The sequence below is a fragment of the Nerophis lumbriciformis genome, linkage group LG17 (genome assembly GCF_033978685.3).
Source record: "Nerophis lumbriciformis linkage group LG17, RoL_Nlum_v2.1, whole genome shotgun sequence".
In the NCBI taxonomy this organism is placed as follows: domain Eukaryota; kingdom Metazoa; phylum Chordata; class Actinopteri; order Syngnathiformes; family Syngnathidae; genus Nerophis; species Nerophis lumbriciformis.
The window spans coordinates 17,522,326-17,542,500 of record NC_084564.2 but is presented as its reverse complement, the minus strand read 5'-3'; the positions used below and the strand labels follow the sequence as shown (position 1 = coordinate 17,542,500).

Here is a 20,175-nt window from a genome sequence, read left to right as displayed (position 1 = left end):
GTACAGTCTCCAGCATGCTGTGGCGAAAGATTGTACGCCACCTCTTTTATTTGGACTTTCCCTGATTTCTAGGGGACATGGGTCGTAAACAGCCATCGCCTTTGGTTACAGAACAGTTCAAAAGAAAAGGTCGTAAAACAGTTCAAAGTAGAGGTCGTAAAACAGTTCACAGAAAAGGTCGCCTTGAGGGGAGTCAGGCCCTGCTTCCTCTCCGCTTTTGTAGTTCTTGGGTCAAGACGAAAACTTTCTGTGGATTACAATACATGAAAGAAACAGAACACCTTCATGTTGCTTCCCATCATACACATTGGAGTTTTACAAGCCTTCTTCTTGGTAGGTTCAAAGACAGCTTTTGTCTGCTCGCCGGGAACTCATTGAAACACAAAGTTTTGTGATAACTTAGATACAACTATTTTTGGTTGATTGAAGTTTATTTAGTTATTTTAGTTAGTTTATTACTTCTTCGGTCAGTGGTCAACAAAATAAACAAACAGTTTTACATTCATGAATTGACAATTTTACAGACCGAAAGGGTTTTGGCTGAAGTTAAACAATCTCAAATACAAGATGTACTAAAACCAGGAGACCAGGATTTCGAACATGAATGCAGTTTCAACATGATACATCACTTATTTTCCATTTCTCTTTATAACATCGAAAAGCAGTTTCTTACACAAATATATGTTCACTTCCTGTTTTCAATTTGTACCACAGTTATAGTTGTTATGTTATGTTTTCTAAATACAACAGTTCTCTTCATGAATAGTTAATTAAGTCAGTTACGATTCACATAAAGACATGAATCATATCTTATTTTCAATGAATATAATTTGTTCCTCTGTTTTGTATACAACAAACTTACATAGTAGCAACACTGACACATGGACTAAAAAGATGTGTTATTGTTTGTGCTATGGAGCCACCTTTTTGAATAGTTTGCTCACTGCAGGTGCTGTGAGTTGAAAGTCTACAGCAAGGGTGTCAAACTCAAATACAGAGTGGGCCAAAATGTAAAACTGAACAAAGCCGCAGGCCAAGGTTGAACAAATTAACCTTTTTAATAGGGACCCAAACAAGTTTTGCATTGAATATTGAACAAGCAAGGCTTATATAACTTTATAGTGACATGCAAAATCGAGTTTCAAATAATAATAATTAAAAAATATCAATGTCATATCAAATAAAATTTAAATAAAAATTGAATGCCTCTTTTCTATTTGCAGCCTTCTGAGGTAAATATCAAAATAAACTTTTTCCACAGGCTAATAATACATTTGAAAATAAAATATCAATAATGAATAAATCAAACATTTAAGCCTTGAAGTAGCAAGAGAAAGTGCATGAATAAAACGTTAATTATTGCTCAGTTTGCTACACTGATTTGCTTTAACACTGAATGTGGAACAAGCAACGCTTATATAACTTAATAGTGCAAAATCAACTTTCAAAAAATTAACGAAAAAACATCAATTGTATATTTAATACAATTTAAATAAAAAATGTAATGCCTCTTTTCTATTTGCAGCCTTCTGAGGTAAATATCAACATTAACTTGGTGGGCGGGGGCGGGGTTTGGTTATAGCAGGGGGTGTATATTGTATCGTCCCGGAAGAGTTAGTGCTGCAAGGGGTTCTGGGTGTTTGTTCTGTTGTGTTTATGTTGTGTTACGGTGCGGATGTTCTCCCGAAATGTGTTTGTCATTCTTGTTTGGTGTGGGTTCACAGTGTGGCGCATATTTGTAACAGTGTTAAAGTTGTTCATACGGCCACCCTCAGTGTGACCTGTATGGCTGTTGACCAAGTATGCATTGCATTCACTTGTGTGTGTTTAAATGCCGCATGTAATATGGACGTGACGACAGGTTGTAGAGGGCGTTGAAGGCAGTGCCTTTAAGGCACGCCCCCAATAATGTTGGCCGGGTGAAAATCGGGAGAAATTCGGGAGAATGGTTGCCCCGGGAGATTTTCTGGAGTCTCCCGGGAAAATCGGGAGGGTTGGCAAGTATGAGTATTAGCGGTGAATGCGGTGTTACAGCGGCACCGGCGGGCCAGCTCTAATGTTAATTTGACATCGCCTCAAGGGCCAAATGAAATTACAGAGTTTGACACCCATGGTCTACAGTATTTCCTTCTGTTTCGTGCCTTTAACCAGAAGTATAAGTGCTGTTCCGTCTAATATTTGTCAATACCATTTCTGGTCTATTCATTCATCACTCCAAGCATTATTTGCAAGTTTTACAAAATAACTAAAACAATTCATACTTACTAAAACCATCAAATTTTTGATAGTAGTGTTTTCATGCATATTTGTACGCGCTATCGTACTGTAATCTAGCTAGCGTCGTTAGCATTAGCTAATATGCTAGCAGCTTTTTGAGTGTCTGTGTTAGTATTATTAACTTACAATTGCATTCTTTTTGTAAATTCACCAAAACGTCACCGTGGAGTTATTGAGTCTGTTTAGCTGATTGGAGAGCGAGCTTCCACAGCTATTGGGTTCATGACGATGATTCCTATTTTGTTTGATCAGCCGTTTTACTGCCGTGTTACAGACATCGTTCGGAAACAATCAAGGCAACATTTACAAAATCATTCTGTGTAAATGTCTCATTTCACAACGTATATATCTACGGCTTATAGTCCGTTGCGGCTAATATATGAAAACATATTTTTTTCCTCTAAAATGTGGTGGTTGCGGCTTATATACCGGTGCATTCTACAGTCTGGAAAATACTGTATTCTACTAACATTAACATGTTTTGTTGGTATAAAGTCGTCCGCTAATGCTAGCTGCTCGTGCTAACTGTTTCTTAGTTAGCTTCTTTAACTGTTAGTAGCTCTTTTAGTATTTTCTTTAAATTAAATGTATTTTATGTATTGTTTTAAAAGGGAACATTATCACCAGACCTATGTAAGCGTCAATATATACCTTGATGTTGCAGAAAAAAGACCATATATTTTTTTAACCGATTTCCGAACTCTAAATGGGTGAATTTTGGCGAATTAAACGCCTTTCTATTATTCGCTCTCGGAGCGATGACGTCACAACGTGACGTCACATCGGGAAGCAATCCGCCATTTTCTCAAACACATTACAAACACTGAGTCAAATCAGCTCTGTTATTTTCCGTTTTTTCAACTGTTTTCCGTACCTTGGAGACATCATGCCTCGTCGGTGTGTTGTCGGAGGGTGTAACAACACGAACAGGGACGGATTCAAGTTGCACCAGTGGCCCAAAGATGCGAAAGTGGCAAGAAATTGGACGTTTGTTCCGCACACTTTACCGACGAAAGCTATGCTACGACAGAGATGGCAAGAATGTGTGGATATCCTGCGACACTCAAAGCAGATGCATTTCCAACTGGACTGGACAGATCAGCTTTCAAGAAAAGAGAGCGGATGAGGGTATGTCTACAGAATATATTAATTGATGAAAACTGGGCTGTCTGCACTCTCAAAGTGCCTGTTGTTGCCAAATGTATTTCATATTCTGTAAACCTAGTTCATAGTTGTTAGTTTCCTTTAATGCCAAACAAACACATACCAATCGTTGGTTAGAAGGCGATCGCCGAATTCGTCCTCGCTTTCTCCCGTGTCGCTGGCTGTCGTGTCGTTTTCGTCGGTTTCGCTTGCATACGGTTCAAACCGATATGGCTCAATAGCTTCAGTTTCTTCTTCAATTTCGTTTTCGCTACCTGCCTCCACACTACAACCATCCGTTTCAATACATGCGTAATCTGTTGAATCGCTTAAGCCACTGAAATCCGAGTCTGAATCCGAGCTAATGTCGCTATACCTTGCTGTTCAATGCGCCATGTTTGTTTGTATTGGCATCACTGTGTGACGTCACAGGAAAATGGACGGGTGTATATAACGATGGTTAAAATCAGGCACTTTGAAGCTTTTTTTAGGGATATTGCGTGATGGATAAAATTTTGAAAAAAACTTCGAAAAATAAAATAAGCCACTGGGAACTGATTTTTAATGGTTTTAACCCTTCTGAAATTGTGATAATGTTCCCCTTTAAACATTTTACATGACATAAATACAATAATCACTCATTTATCACTGTTAATTGGTTCCGGACATGACCATGACGTATTAATGTCCGAGAAATAGGAATTGTTAATTATGAATCTAATAGTTTCATAGCGAGAGCATAAAAAAAACTATTGACTACATTCTAAATAAATTTTTTAACATTATGAGAAACCTCAAGACATGAAATACCACCCTTTAGTCACCTTTACACTCTTTAATCCAATGTAGTAATGCCTTCTGAGGCTGAGCCAATCACTCGCCACTATACTGAACAGCATGCTCTGATTGGTTTGCTCTTATTTGGTGTCCAATACTACTGTTGTTTTGATATGTTTACTTTATTTAGCTAGTTTTACGTTTGAAAATGCTTAACTTAAGAACAAAAAATGATAAAACATGCTTTTTTTTTAAAAAAACTTTGAAAATACCCCCCAAAAAATCTGCAACGTGGTGAAACTAACGGTAGTATTTATAGTTGTAGTTCAATTGGCAATTTTTATTCCTGAAAACACTTAATTTAGGGCAAAAATGTTGTAGAATATGCTTAAAAAAACAAAACCAGAAACATTTCTAAAATCATCAATGTTTGTGAAGCCGCAGCATTTAAAAAGTGATTTTTTTTTCCACACTTGCATTGGAATACCTATTTAAAAAAACAAAACAATGGCGACTATTTGCTGAATGTGGCTCGTTATTTGTGGGCCAGCAAAACATTGTAAAAACAGAAGTAAACAAAAAAAAAAACAGGAAAGTGAGAAAACTTGGTCCTACTCCTGGTTTACAGAGTGTTATATTATTTCAATAGTGTTGTTACACTAGTATGTGTTAGAATAATTATGTATATATTATCACACAACTCTTATGCTTAAGGGCCGTTGCTATAGTTATTATTAATTGTGCTGAAGTGGTATTTTTCTTTGTCTGTGCAAAGCTGGCAATCCAAAAGATTGCAAGCCAGTCTCGTATCAGTGTCTGTGTCCAGGAACGGCCTGCTGACTGCCAAGGCCGAACACCACCGTGACGCAGACAGAGCAGAGACAAGGCGATATCACCAGTGTCAACACATTTGCATTTCTTGTTTAATCATATATTGTGTCTAACTGGAGTTGTCGAGATTACCCCCTTCCCTCACCGACAGCTTCAGTGATGTAACCAGGTACCTCCAGAATAAATAGAGGAAGCACGCAGGCTGGACTTTTAGAACGTAGTTTGGATCTGTAACTAGAATACAGCCCAAAACACGTGTCTCCTCATTGAGCCAAATTGAACTCTGTCTCTGCATGATTCCTTGCTTCTCGTCTGTTTAATAGATGTCATCAGTGTTTGAACCTGACAGTATTTTTGGCTTGCTAGCTCCCACGCTAGCCCTTTTGTTTTTGCCTTTTGTGCTACGTGCATGTCTTTTGTTTATTCATCGTATGATTTATATTTTAAATAAATCATATTCCTACCTGCAAGCTGTGTCCGAAGCCGTCTGCATCCTTGGGAGAACAACACCCGCATCACGATGCGACCTCGTCGTTACAAGTATGACAGTTAATGTTTATGACCGATTCACAATTTGACTCTGAAACGTATTAATTATATTTATACTACTGGCAAAATACTGTATTTTTTAAAATCTGACCAGATCATAAACAGATTGGATCTTTTTAAAGCAGGGGTGTCAAACTCAAATACAGAGTGGGACAAAATTTAAAACTGAACAAAGCCACGGGCCAAGGTTGAACAAATGAACATTATAATAGGGACCCAAATAAGTTTTGCATTAAATATTTAACAAGCAAGGCTTATATAACTTTATAGTGACATGCAAAATCGAGTTTCAAATAATAATAATGATAATTGAAAAATATCAATGGCATATAAAATACAATTTAAATAAAAATGTAATGCCTCTTTTCTATTTGCAGCCTTCTGAGGTAAATATCAACATTAACTTTTTCCACAGGCTAATAAATTAGAAAATAAAATAACAATGAATAAACCAACCATTTCGGACTTTAAACTGCTCAGTTTGCAACACACTGATCTAATCTGTGCGTCGATTGAGGTGGGCAGGGTTGGGGGAGGGGGGCGGGGTTGGTGGTAGCGGGGGTGTATATTGCAGCCCGGAAGAGTTAGGGCTGCATGGGATTCTGGGTATTTGTTTTGTTGTGTTTATATTGTGTTACGGTGCGGATGTTCTCCCGAAATGTGTTTGTCATTCTTGTTTGGTGTGGATTCACAGTGTGGCGCATATTTGTAACAGTGTTAAAGTTATTTATACGTACACCGTCAGTGTAACCTGTATCGCTGTTGGCCAAGTATGCTTTGCATTCACACGTGTGTGCGTACAGAAGCCGCACATATTATGTGACTGGGCCAGCATTCGCTGGAATGGGGGAAAAGCGGACGTGACGATTTTTGGGAGGGGCACTGAAATTTGAGAGTCTCCCGGGAGGGTTGGCAAGTATGAGAATTAGCAGTGAATGCGGTGTTACCGTGGCACCGCCGCTGAATGTAATTGGCGGGCCAGCTCTAGTGGTAATTTGATGTCACCTCAAGGGCCAAGTGAAATTACACGGCGGGCCAAACTTGGCTCGCGGGCCAGAGTTTGATACCCATGTTTTAGAGGTTCCACTTTCTGCAAAAAAATGTGCCTACAGTGATATGAGTGCTGAGGTTGAGACCTGCCAGATGGGTGGATTGCCTCGTGCCCTATGGCTTTAGGGGGAGAGGAGGCAAATCTGCTATTGGAGCAACACAGACATTATCCCCTTGACATGTTAATATGAAATGATGCATGTCTTCAATGCATGTTAAATGACACACAACAAGATGATGTCTTATGAGGATTTAATGATTTATACACAGTAGAAAAAACAAAGAGTGTTTGCTGAAGGTTGGATTTGGACGAGCCAGATGTTTGATCTGAATGAAAGCGTTGAGTGAGATACAAAGAAGGTCCACAGAAGGGATTATGATGACGGTGAAATCCCTGAACAGCTGGATGCATGTCTGCAGATGCTGGTAAACTGCACTATTTATTTTGTATTCTTTTTTTTTGATGGAATATTCTTTACTATCCATAAAATGAAAAATCCCAAAACACCTTATTCTGTGCAGTCTAAACTAAGATTAGAATGAGCTCCAAGATTTTTCGACTGGTGTTTGCATCACTCTAGGATAGACTAATGAAAATAAAACGTACTATATAACAATGATAAATTAAAAAGAGTAATAATATTACCACCATATGCACATATCTATTGTACACTAAATGATTGTACCGGGTATTATGCACAAAAAAAAACACTATCATCATGACACCTATATTGCAAAACTACACTTACCGGTATATGAGATAGTAGGATTTTTAATATATATTTTGACCAAAATACTCAAAATATTAGAAAAAGCAGCACTGCATCATTGCAGACTACAGAAAACATTTTCTAAATTAAAAAAAAAAAAAAATTCCAAAAATAAAACAAACAAACATTGACTTTAATAATAATAATAATAATTTGTAAATAAATGATCAAATTAAAACTAATAAAAATTTGCTGCTATTTTTGACAGATGCTTCCATCAATTGCAGCATTTTCAAGTAAAATTGTGCATTCCATATAACCTTAAAAAATATATTTATTATTTATTTTCTTTTAAAATAAGATAAAAATAAAACAAACATTGACTTTTTTTTAAAATAATAATTTGTAAATAATATATAAATAATGCCTCCATGAATTGCGGCATTTTTAAGTATAATTTGTACAAAACTTACCTATACACATATTGTACAATACTGTGATGAGGTGGCGACTAATCCAGGGTGTACGCCGCCTTCAGCTGAGATAGGCTCCAGTGACCCCCCGCGACCCCGAAGGGAATAAGCAGTAGAAAATGGATGGATGGATATTGTACAATAAATTATTGCACTATCTACAAATAATGAAAACACTATTGTGACACCTATATTGGAAAACTGCACTTGTATAACATTTTTTTATATATATTTTTAACAACATACCCAAAATATTACGAAAAGCAGTACCGCCTCATTGCAAACTACAGAAAATGTTGTCATTAATTGCTCTTATCAGACTGTACATTCTATTTTATCTTAAAAAAATAGAACTATGTATATATATATATATATATATATATATATATATACATATATACATACATACATATTTTTTTTAGTACATATTCCAAAAATAAAACAAGCATTGACTTAAAATAAATAAATAAATCAATGAATAATAAAATAAAAATATGTAATAACGTGTAACTATTTTGGACAGATGCCTCCATCAATTGCAGCATTTTTAAGTAATATTGCTAAAAACACAAGGTAGCATTGCGCATTCTATATAATCTTAAAGAAAAAAAATAGAACTCTTTTTTTTAAAGAACATATTCAAAAAATAAAACAAACATTGTCTCTTTTTAAAAATAATAATTTGAAATGAGTAAATACTTACTAAAAATAAATGTGTGCTATCTTTGACAAATGCCTCCATCAATGGCAGCATTTTAAAGTAAAATTTGTACAAAACTTACCCGGCAACACTGTGACACAAATTAAGTGAGTAATAATAACACCACTAGTACCAGCTATACACATATTGTACACTAAATTATCGTATTATCTACAAATAATAAAACATACTATCGTAACACCTATATTGCAAAACTGCGCTTGTATCACATAGTTGGACTTTTTTTACACATATTTTGAACAAAACACCCAAAATATTACAAAAGCAGTGCTGCATCATTGCAAACTACAGAAAACGGTGTCATTCATGCTCTTATCAGACTGCACATTCCATTCAATCTTAAAAAATAGGAACTATCTTAAAAAAATGTTTGAATAAAAAAATAAAACAAACATTGACTTTTTAAAAAAAAATTAAATAATCAATGTATAATAAAATAAAAATACATAATAAAATGTTGCTATTTTGGACAAATGCATTCATCAATTGCAGGATCTCTAAGTAAAATTGCTAAAAAACCTACCGTGACAATGCACATTCTATATAATCTTTAAAAAAAACAAAAAAACTAATGACTGTACATTCCATTTAATCTTAAAATGAAACAATAATCAAAAAATAAAACAAACATTGACTTTTTATACGAAAATTAAATAATAAATAATTAATACAATCTAAATAAATAATATTGTGTCACTATTTTGGACAGATGCCTTATAAAAAATCTATATAATCTTAAAAAAAAAGAACTCTATTTTTTATTTTTATTTTTTTTTAGAAAATATTCCAAAACCAAAACAAACATTGACTCTTTTTTAAAAATAATAATTTGAAAATAATAATTGAATAATAAATAATGAGTAGCTTTTCTTGACAAACGCCTCCATCAATTGCAGCATGTTTTAAGTAAAAGTGCTACAAAACTTACCCGGCAACACCGTGACCCAAATAAAGAAGCAAAATAAAATCGGGATTTCCATCTGTTTCATGTTAAAAAACAATTCCACGTCCACAAAACAACACAACATTGAAAAAAATACAAATGAAAAAACAAAACAAAAAGCAGAGTGCAGCAGCGACGGTGCGTTTGCGTCCGTACAGGGGGAGTCCGGAGAAAGGCGGGGCTGCGCGGCATCAACAACGTCACTATGACGTCACCACCCCATCCATTGTTTGCTTCAGCACCACGGATAGCATCCACGCCTCCCCAAATCCAAATCGGCACTTTATTGCCCCGTGATTACTATAGGATAGGTCTTCTAAAACATCATCAAGTACCACGTGATCTGAGGGCGTCCTCCTCCATGCTGCTGGTGTGCTGAAGGATTCCACTGAGCGCCTCTTCCACTGGAATCTCGGGAGCCTCAGCTAGTGGGTGCAAACATGTCCTGTTTTGTTGTCGTGTCTCCATGTGATGTGATGTTCTGTCCGCATTTGTCAGCTCCATCAAAGCAATGGAGGCGATCTTGACAAGGCCACTTCATTAGGTACACCAGATCCATGCAGAATGCATCCAAGAATGATGCCTTTACAAGCATAATAACGCTCAGTTTGCAGGTATTCATTTGACGCTATGTGCGTGATTGTGACTGTAGTGTGAATTCACTAATCTGCACGTTCAATACAATGATAATGATAATGCATACATCTTTTGAAAAACAGCTCAAAAAACGAGTACATATTAATATTAAATATGTTGTAAAATTACCCCTTTATCATGGCAAAATAGTTTATTGTGATTATGATGATACATTGTATTCCGATACTATCCTATCGACGTTAATTGGTTCCGGTTCTGGAATTAATTTCGGCGACATAGGAATTATTCATTATAAATCTAATAATTTCATAGCTGGATTATAAAAAAACCTTATTAAGACCTTCTAAATAAATTGTTTAACACTATGAGGAAATTAAATAACACTCACATAGTCACATTTACACTTGTTTAATCCAATATAGTAGAAAGTAATTATAAAAAAAAAAATATTGTACCAAGTTTAAGAGCCATGGTCTCGTCCATCCATCCATCCATCCATCTTCTTCCGCTTATCCGAGGTCGGGTTGCGGGGGCAGCAGCCTAAGTAGGGAAGCCCAGACTTCCCTCTCCCCAGCCACTTAGTCCAGCTCCTCCCGGGGAATCCCGAGGAGTTCCCAGGCCAGCCGGGAGACATAGTCTTCCCAACGTTTCCTGGGTCTTCCCCGTGGCCTCATACTGGTCAGACATGCCCGAAACACCTCCCTAGGAAGGCGTTCGGGTGGCATCCTGACCAGATGCCCGAACCACCTCATCTGGCTCCCCTCGATGTGGTCTAATGGTCAAATATACTGTAATATTATGCATTTTTTATTCATTCAGCCATTTTTAGGGGCAATCGATGGAGAGCACCGCAAGGGCCCTGTTGCTGTGTTTTTTTCTTCTATACCAGGGGTGTCAAACGTCATGTTAAAGTTATAGTTAAAGTACCAATGATTGTCACACACACACTAGGTGTGGTGAAATTTATCCTCTGCATTTGACCCATCCCCTTGATCACCCCCTGGGAGGTGAGGGGAGCAGTGGGCAGCAGCGGTGCCACGCCCGGGAATCATTTTTGGTGATTTAACCCCCAATACCAACCCTTGATGCTGAGTGCCATGCAGGGAGGTAATGGGTCCCATTTTTATAGTCTTTGGTATGACTCGGCTGGGGTTTGAACTCACAACCTACCAATCTCAGGGCGGACACTCTAACCACTAGGCCACTGAGTAGGTAAAAAAATGTAGTGACCAAATATGCCTGGTTAGCACTTCAACAAGTCAATAACATGAACAAAGCGCACCTTTGTGCATTCACGCACAGCATAAAACATTTGGTGGACAAAATGAGACAAAGAAGGAGAGGAAGATTTTACATGTAAACAAACTGTTGCGTTACAGTCCACACTATGGTGAGTTCAAGAACCGCCGAAATTAGTAGGACAAAACAATGTTGAGCAAATACTCTCATCAGTGAAGCATACACACAAACATATTAAAGAGTGGGCTTTCTAACAATTGGGAAGGTTTGTGTCATGTTTGTCCTCAAACAAAAAACGTACTAAAACAAAAAAATTAATTTCACCCCATCTTTTTCCATTTTCAATTCTATTTTAAAAATGCTCCAGGGAGCCACTAGGGCGGCACTAAAGAGCCGCGGGTTGCTGACCCCCGTATTAAGCTTTATTGTGTTCATAAAGTCACTTTACTGTGCAGGTGTACCTAATGCAGTGTCCAGTGGTAGAATGTAAGACCTTCTCGCCGTTACAGACGCACATCAAGATGATTCCAGGCTCCTACGGTCACGAGAGGCCGCTGATCATCAGGATCTCCTTCACCACCTGTGTCCTGGGTACCGTGTGCCTACCACTGCTGGGCCTTATCACCTGTGTCCTTATATCCTCGGTGTTTCACTTTGACGACTCCACCGGCACACACTGCCATGTAAGACCCCCGTTAGTTTGTCTTTTCCTGTTCCTACCAAACGATGCGAACCGTCGATGTGCGTTCCTTCAGGTTCCTAACTACCTGCCGTCCATCAGCGCCTCCATCAATCTGAGTCCCGAGTGCCACATATGGCGCTTCTGCATCGGCCTGCACTCGGCGCCGAGGTTCCTGGTGGCGTTCACCTACTTCAAGTACTACAAGACACGCTTCGCCTCGAGGTTCCCCGAGAGCCTGCTCGCCTACTTGAGCCTGGCCTTCTCCATTTTGGAAAACCTCGGCCTGCTGCTCCTCTCCTACGTGTCATCCAGTGAGACGTACAGTGAGTAATAACAGCGGGAAGACAAATAAACATTCCCATGTACAGTGAATCATCGGTAACACTTTAGTATGGGGAACACATATTCACTAGAGATGTCCGATAATATCGGACTGCCGATATTATCGGCCGATAAATGCTTTAAAATGTAATATCGGAAATTATCGGTATCGGTTTCAAAAAGTAAAATTAATGACTTTTTAAAACGCCCCGACGGAGCGGTACATATCCGGTAAAACACGGACTTAGGGAGCAGTACAGAGCAGTTGCGTCTCCCAGTCAGCAGCCCCTACCCTCTCCCCTCTCCCGCACACAACACAGGAGTTGACGACTGCAGCATGAGCGGTTTACTGGCGACGCTTGATGACCTCATCAAACCGCCGCGAGCGGAGCATATCAACAACAAGAGTGTGTTGTTGCCGGTGCTGTAGCCGTGGCTAACAAGCGAGCTCGCTCGGTGACTGACTAACGACACCATGTCTATGGTCTGGGATTATTTTAAAGTGTGTCTGACGGATAAAAAAATGGTAATTTGCAAAAGGTTGGTTATGCGAGGAGGAACCAAGACGTCTTCCTCTTAATACAAGCAATTAGATCTCCCACCTCTACAAGAATCATAACGAGATACACGATGAATACAAGCGGAAGATGGATGAAAAGCAAACACCGGAAGCAGCTTGCAGTGAACGGCGATGCCCTGTCTCAACGCAGCATTTCAGAAGCTCTGACTGACTGCGAGGCCACTTCAAGCACTCACCACTAGCTTGCAGCACATTTGTTTTACTCATACAAATACATTAGAGCAGGGCAGATTGAGCCTGTTATACAGTATGCCAGGCAGTCTACTAAAGGAGGACTATATTATTGTTTACTTTATGACTCTAGTATACTCTGGGCTGAAGCTGTGTGCCTTCATTGTTTTTGTAGCTGTTGTTTTGAGGCAGGTTTAAAAAAAATAAAAAAATAATGCACTTTGTGAAAGTCAAAGTATAGTATTTCCCATAGTTGTAGTGGGCATCAGGATTATCTCAGGGAGAGCATGTCCCAAATTCCAAGCTGCTGTTTTGAGGCATGTTAAAAAAAATAATGCACTTTGTGACTTCAATAATAAATATGGCGGCACTTTTTTCCATAACTTGAGTTGAAGTTGTTCTCTTATTTTGGAAAACTTTGTTACATTGTTTAATGCATTCAGCGGGGCATCACAACAAAATTAGGCATACTAATGTGTTAATTCCACAACTGTATATATCGGTATCGGTTGATATGGGAATCTGTAATTAAGAGTTGGACAATATCAGAATATCGGATATCGGCAAAAAAGCCATTATCAGACACCTCTAATACTCACCATTAATTAGTTGCTTATAAACATGCAAATTAGTAACATATTGACTCCTAATTAGTCATTATTAAGTACTTATTAATGCCTTATTCTGCATGGCCTTATTATACAACCAGTAAGCCATTAACTAAGAGTTAACTAACCCTAACCCTAATCATTGGTAACACTTTAGTATGGGGAACACATATTCACCATTAATTAGTTGCTTATTAACATGCAAATTAGTAACATATTGGTTCCTAATTAGTCATTATTAAGTACTTATTAATGCCTTATTCTGCATGGCCTTATTATACAACCAGTAAGCCATTAACTAAGAGTTGACTAACCCTAACCCTAACCTTAACCCTAACCCTAACCCTAACCCTTATATGTTCCCCTAGTCTCCAAATAAAATTAAGTCTTTGTTACTTTAATAAGCAACTAATTGGGGACGGCGTGGCGCAGTTGGGAGAGCGGCCGTGCCTGCAACCTGAGCGTTCTTGGTTCGATCCCCACCTTCTACCAACCTCTTCACTCTTGCTCCTGATGGGTCGTGGTTAGGGCCTTGCATGGCAGCTACCGCCATCAGTGTGTGAATGTGTGTGTGAATGTGGAAATAGGGTCAAAGCACTTTGAGTACCTTGAAGGTAGAAAAGCACGATACAGGTATAACCCATTTACCATTTATTTACCATTTAATTAATGATGAATATGTTCCCCATACTAAAGTGTTACCAAAACATCCGTTCCAGGGTCAAACTGTTGCCGCCTTAGAACTTGTATTAACTGTACAGGCCAATAACTTTTTTTAAATAAGAGAAAGTTAAGCTTATCTGAAGGTCATTGCCAATGCTAGTCTTTATTAGCCACTATACTAACAAGTATGTGGTAATAATGTTAGCTATTCCGCCCTGTAAAATTAACTAGTGTTGTCCATATTGTACGAATTGACAACGCTCTGTGGTTATAACCACACTCGGTTGGTAGAGTGGCCGTGCCAGCAACTCGAGGGTTCCAGGTTCGATCCCCGCTTCCGCCATCCTAGTCACTGCCGTTGTGTCCTTGGGCAAGACACTTTACCCACCTGCTCCCAGTGCCACCCACACTGGTTTAAAAATGTAACTTAGATATTGGGTTTCACAATGTAAAGCGCTTTGAGTCACTAGAGAAAAGCGCGATATAAATGTAATTCACTTCACTTCACTTTCATTCTAAGGTTGGGATGTCCAAACTTTCATACATGTTGTACAAAAGATGCTAAAACCAAAACAACGTGAATCCACATATGCTAAGGCAGTGTTGTCCCGATACCTATATTTTGGTACCGGTACCAAAATGTATTTAGATACTTTTCCGACTTTTCCGTACTTTTCTAAATAAAGTGGACCACAAAAAACTGCATTATTGGCTTTATTTTAACAACAAATCTTAGAGTACATTAAACATATATTCTTATTGCAATGTTGTCCTTAAATAAAATAGTGAACATACGAGACAGTCTTTTAGTAGTAAGTAAACAAACAAAGGCTCCTAATTTAGTCTGCTGACATATCCAGTAACATAATGTGTCATTTTCCATTCTATTATTTTGTCAACATTATTAAGGACAAGTGGTAGAAAATTGATTATTAATCTACTTGTTCATTTACTGTTAATATCTGCTTACTTTCTCTTTTAACATGTTCTATCTACACTTTTGTTAAAATGTAATAATCACTTATTCTTCTGTTGTTTGGATGCTTTACATTAGTTTTGGATGATACCACACATTTAGGTATCAATCCGATACAAAGTAGTTACAGGATCATACATTGGTCATATTTAAAGTCCTCATGTGTCCAGGGACATATTACCTGAGTTTATAAAAATAATATACATTTAAAAAAAAAAAAAAAAAAAAAAAAAAAAAAAAAATGGCCCTGCGATGAGGTGGCGACTTGTCCAGGGTGTACCCCGCCTTCCGCCCGATTGTAGCTGAGATAGGCTCCAGCGCCCCCCGCGACCCCAAAGGGAATAAGCGGTAGAAAATGGATGGATGGATGGATGGATTTTTTTAAAAACGAAAGAAGGTTTTGTGATGCCAAAAAATATCGATGTAATCATGATAGTATTGACTAGATATGCTCCTGTACTTGGTATCATTACAGTGGATGTCAGGTGTAGATCCACTAATGGCGTTTGATTACCGGTACTTTTTAGAGGTGGTATAGTACCGGATATGGTTCATTAGTATCGCGGTATCATACTAATACCGGTATACTAAGCTATTGATAAAAAAAAAACTAAACATCTTAACCTAGCCTTTTTATGACAAGTTAGTGTAGTTTCTTATAATTTCACTCATTACTGGTTACTTTATCTAAAAAGTTGCATGAGATAAAAGTTTATATAACAATGTTGTAGGTCAGAAAATGTGTTTGTATTATTTTGGCACGGGAAACAAGCTGTCAAGCACTCAGAGTGGACTCAGCCGGACTGCTTCTAGGTAATAATACAGTTCTCCATGCCAACAAAGCAATAAGGAGGCACTCAAAAGCACAGTAGGGCGCCACTTTTCAAAATGCGCTAGCTCGATGCAAATTGACATTAGAATTGCCATAGACATGCTAAAGATTAGTATTAGCAATTTTACACGGCAATTTCGACGCTTCCAAATTTGGTAATGAAATTTACAGCTAAGATGCACGTTACAGTCAAACGGCTGGTGTGTCATAAGTACAATATTTAGAGTACAAACACCTTCTAGGGCTCAACAAAAGAAAAAAAACTGCACATTCAGTTTAATGGCATAGACAACATGTCGTAGCCTATACACTGCCGCCATCTAAAGTCTTGAAATTGCAATAAGTACAGTACTTGCAAATGAGACACAGAAATTGAAGAAAACAAGATATCAACTGGGCATTAGAGTTAGAGTGGAAAATTAAAATACAGATTATTTAAGAAAAAATAATATTTATCAACACAATTGAGCACCTATAAAAGTACTGTTGAGTACCAATATCGATTCCCAGGTACCGAGAATTGTTACCGTATCAATTCAAATGTGTTAATTCAATGATATATTGTGAGGTATTTAGGTGTCAGTCATTTGACGAAAAGACTGAAAAGATACTGCAAGAAGCAAATTTTGCATGTATTCTTGCATCTTGAGGCGTCAATCATTTTCATCATTTCATATGAAAAAGTAGTAGTATTAATTCATCAAGTCCGCCACAGAGGACGATATATCACATAACAATGATGTTTACATACAGTATATATATATATATATATATATACACAGTATATATATATATATATATATATATATATATATATATATATATACAGTATGTATATATATATATATATATATATATACAGTATATATATATATATATATATATATATATGTATATATATATATGTGTGTGTATATATATATATATATATATATATATATATATATATATATATATATATATATATATATATATATATATATATGTGTGTGTATATATATATCACCCCCCCACGACCCCATAAGGGACAAGCGGTAGAAAATGTGTGTATATATATATATATATATATATATATATATATATATATATATATATATATATATATATATATATAAAACTATTAGTCAAACACTTAATTTCTAACTTTAAACAACTTGTATCATGTCTGTCCATTTGTTATTTTCTGTTTTATTTGTTGTTTTATTTCTGTTGCCTGCCGGTGGACAACAGATGGAAATTAGCAGTTGGGATATTATCTGTAATCTGGCATATTATATCATATCACAATATTTACACCTGTATTGTTGCACATGTTCATTAATATGCACTGTCCCTAACAAATACAAAAAATTAATTAAATACACTATAACTGCATAAATAAAAAGATAAAAACACGCTTGTTGGTATATGGCAGCCATTTTGGGAAGACAGATCTTCGTGATTCTCCTACTAGTGTTACGCAGGCTCCTTCTAGTGGTACGCCAAATAATCACTTAAAGTACAGTGTTTTATTTACCTAAATTCAAACACAGTGTTACTGTCCAAACGGTGTGTAATGTCACAGTGACCAACAAATATGAAATATACATGTTAAATTTTTTTTTTAAAACAATCTGTCTTGTTTTTAATTAATTCTCAGGCCTATTGTGCTACTGTATTTTAATATTGGTCATTGTGGTGGTACTTGGAAAGCCACGTGTTTTCTGAGCTGGTACTTGGTGAAACAATGTTTGGGAACCACTGTTCTAGTTCATTGGTATATATTAGGGCTGCAACTAACAACTAATTTGATAATCAATTAATATGTCGATTATTACTTAGATTAATTGATTAATAATCGGATAAAAGAGACACACTACATTTCTATCCTTTCCAGTATTTTATTGAAAATAAAACAGCATACTGGCACCATACTTGTTTTGATTATTGTTTGTCAGCTGTTTGTAAATGTTGTAGTTTATAAAAAAAAAGAAAAAAGTAGCCTCTGCGCATGCGCATAGCATAGATCCAACGAACCGATGACTATTAATCGCCAGCTATTTTTATAATCGATTTTAATTGATTTGATCAAATAGTTGTTGCAGCCCTAGTATATATATATATATATATATATATATATATATATATATATATATATATATATATATATATACGTATAAAAAATGCACTTACTTACTTATTTACAAAACCCCACCAAACCTTGTCTGCTTGTCCCATATAGAGGATAAACATGTTTTGCAGAATATGCAGAGGGAAATTAAAAAAAAATAAAAAAAATAAAAAAACAGCTACAGACCAAAAATGCCTCCAGGGCCACGTTTAGGATCCACCTGCTGTAGGGCCTTAAAACATAAGAGCACCCGTCATACTGTCCTGAGAACCATCGTCCTCTGCAGTGGACATTTGTGTCATGTATTCCCTAAAAATGTTCTTCCCATCGTAGTTGTCCACAAGGAAGGCTTCGTCCTCTTCATTTTGAGCTCGCTGATCTACATGCTGATAACTTGCCGCCTATGGAAGGCCATTAAAAAGTATTCTTTAAACCCCGAGGTAAGCAACCTCTCCCTCTCTCTAACTGCTTATATTCCTATTCCTTACGTTTGTTGTCACCTTTTTGTCTCCCAGGATATTAAATCTCATCACTGGAAAGTACGTTTCTTACTGCTCAATGTTTGCTTCTGCGCTTTTGCCGGGTTCTTTTACGCCAAACACAACTTGTACTGCGAGTCGGGGAGTAAGTATGACATCATCTTTTTGGCCATTATTGATGTCGCCGCTGACTTAAAGGGGCCGCCGTCTCCTCTCTTGGCAGGCTACACGTTCTTCGCCCTGTTTGAGTATCTCATTGTCTTCTCCAACATGGCCTTCCACCTCACGGCGTTTTGGGACTTTAGGAGTCGCGAGGTGATGGTCATTTCGTCGTCGGAAGACAAAGAGTTCTGACTAGAGACCGGCATGAGGCCTGGTGTCAGCGACCTCCATTTGGAGAAAGGCCTTTTTTCCACGTATTTCCACAATGACATGTGCCGATCCGAGGATGGATGTGAGATGAGTGCGGAGCAGCAGAAGATGATAAGGTTTAATGTCCCGCTTAATTAAGTGCATTAAGTGGCTTGTAAGTTTACATGTGGACCAACCTTACAGTGTTTCAACGTGAAAGGTCAACTTTTGTACATTGTCTCACAGTGAGTTCTTTTATCACGCTTGGCATTATCAGAGAGAAAACTACATAAAAAAATACATATTTATTGCAGACTAAAGAGTTTTGTAATCTTTTGCAGACTTGTGTAAATGGATAAACAATGGTCACAAGACGGCTGTGCAATGTAATGTGACCGTATTTGTATTTTTTCATTTTTTTCATTGAGACTTAAGTGGAATCTTTACTACAGTTTTAAATTTACATTTTCTTTACCAAAACCATTTTTATATCTAAAAACACGGAATCAAGGATGTTTATTTGATATAATCTAAGTTGTAGTATCATATTCACAACACAGCTTTGCACACAAACACATTAATAAGCACAAAATAAAAATACATACTAATAAACTTAATTTAAACTACTTAATTAGGAAAGGAATATATTTTTTTTTTTACATATGAAATAAATGTTTATGTGACGGCTGTGTAATGTAACATTGCCGTACTTGTGTTTTTAAAATTATTTTATTAAGATTTGTGTTAAATTAACAAATAAGTGTTATCGTTACTACATTTTTAACTTTTTTATTTTATTTGACAAAAACATTTTCATATCTAAAAGAACACGGAATGAAGGACATTTATTTAAGATAATTTAAGTTGTAAGATCATATTTATAATACAGTATTGCCCACAAAAAGAATAAATAAACCTTTTTTTTATGTGAACAATTTCTTATATTTCATATATACTATATAGTAAAGCACACACATTATATATTACTCTATGTACTACATGTATTATATTGTATTATATCACATATAATACAATCGATGATATTGTTAAATAATCAAATTATTTGGTAGAAGGTTTTTTATATTTAACAAT

General features: G+C 36.7%; 2 protein-coding genes across 3 annotated transcripts in view; one reads left to right on the top strand and one right to left on the bottom strand.

The window, feature by feature from the left end:
• LOC133614567 (neuronal acetylcholine receptor subunit alpha-10-like) overlaps positions 1-9,641 on the bottom strand; it is a 22,160-nt gene extending 12,519 nt beyond the window's left edge. Inside the window, exon 1 of the mRNA XM_061972632.1 lies at positions 9,460-9,641. Coding sequence (XP_061828616.1) covers positions 9,460-9,559 — 100 coding nt within the window. The 5' untranslated portion in view covers positions 9,560-9,641. The remainder of the gene's footprint in view (positions 1-9,459) is intronic.
• Positions 9,642-9,722: 81 nt separating this feature from the next.
• LOC133614568 (post-GPI attachment to proteins factor 2-like) lies at positions 9,723-19,403 on the top strand. Of its 2 annotated transcripts, XM_061972635.2 has the most exons (6): positions 9,727-9,902; positions 11,820-11,993; positions 12,066-12,315; positions 18,587-18,693; positions 18,769-18,877; positions 18,956-19,403. In XM_061972635.2, exons 2-6 carry the CDS (start codon positions 11,832-11,834, stop codon positions 19,084-19,086), a joined length of 759 nt encoding a protein of 252 aa, XP_061828619.1. In that variant the 5' UTR covers positions 9,727-9,902; positions 11,820-11,831; the 3' UTR covers positions 19,087-19,403. The 2 variants fall into 2 exon arrangements, with proteins under 2 accessions (XP_061828618.1, XP_061828619.1); XM_061972634.2 differs by having other exon boundaries at positions 9,723-9,902; positions 18,587-18,877.
• Positions 19,404-20,175: the final 772 nt, after the last annotated feature.

Bases quoted from the DNA above. Each gene is read 5' to 3' on its own strand.
- LOC133614568 (XM_061972634.2), top strand. From the start codon at position 11,832: ATGATTCCAGGCTCCTACGGTCACGAGAGGCCGCTGATCATCAGGATC. The intron at 11,994-12,065 runs GTAAGACCCCCG...GCGTTCCTTCAG, and splicing joins CCACCGGCACACACTGCCAT to GTTCCTAACTACCTGCCGTC. The intron at 18,878-18,955 runs GTAAGTATGACA...CTCTCTTGGCAG, and splicing joins CTTGTACTGCGAGTCGGGGA to GCTACACGTTCTTCGCCCTG.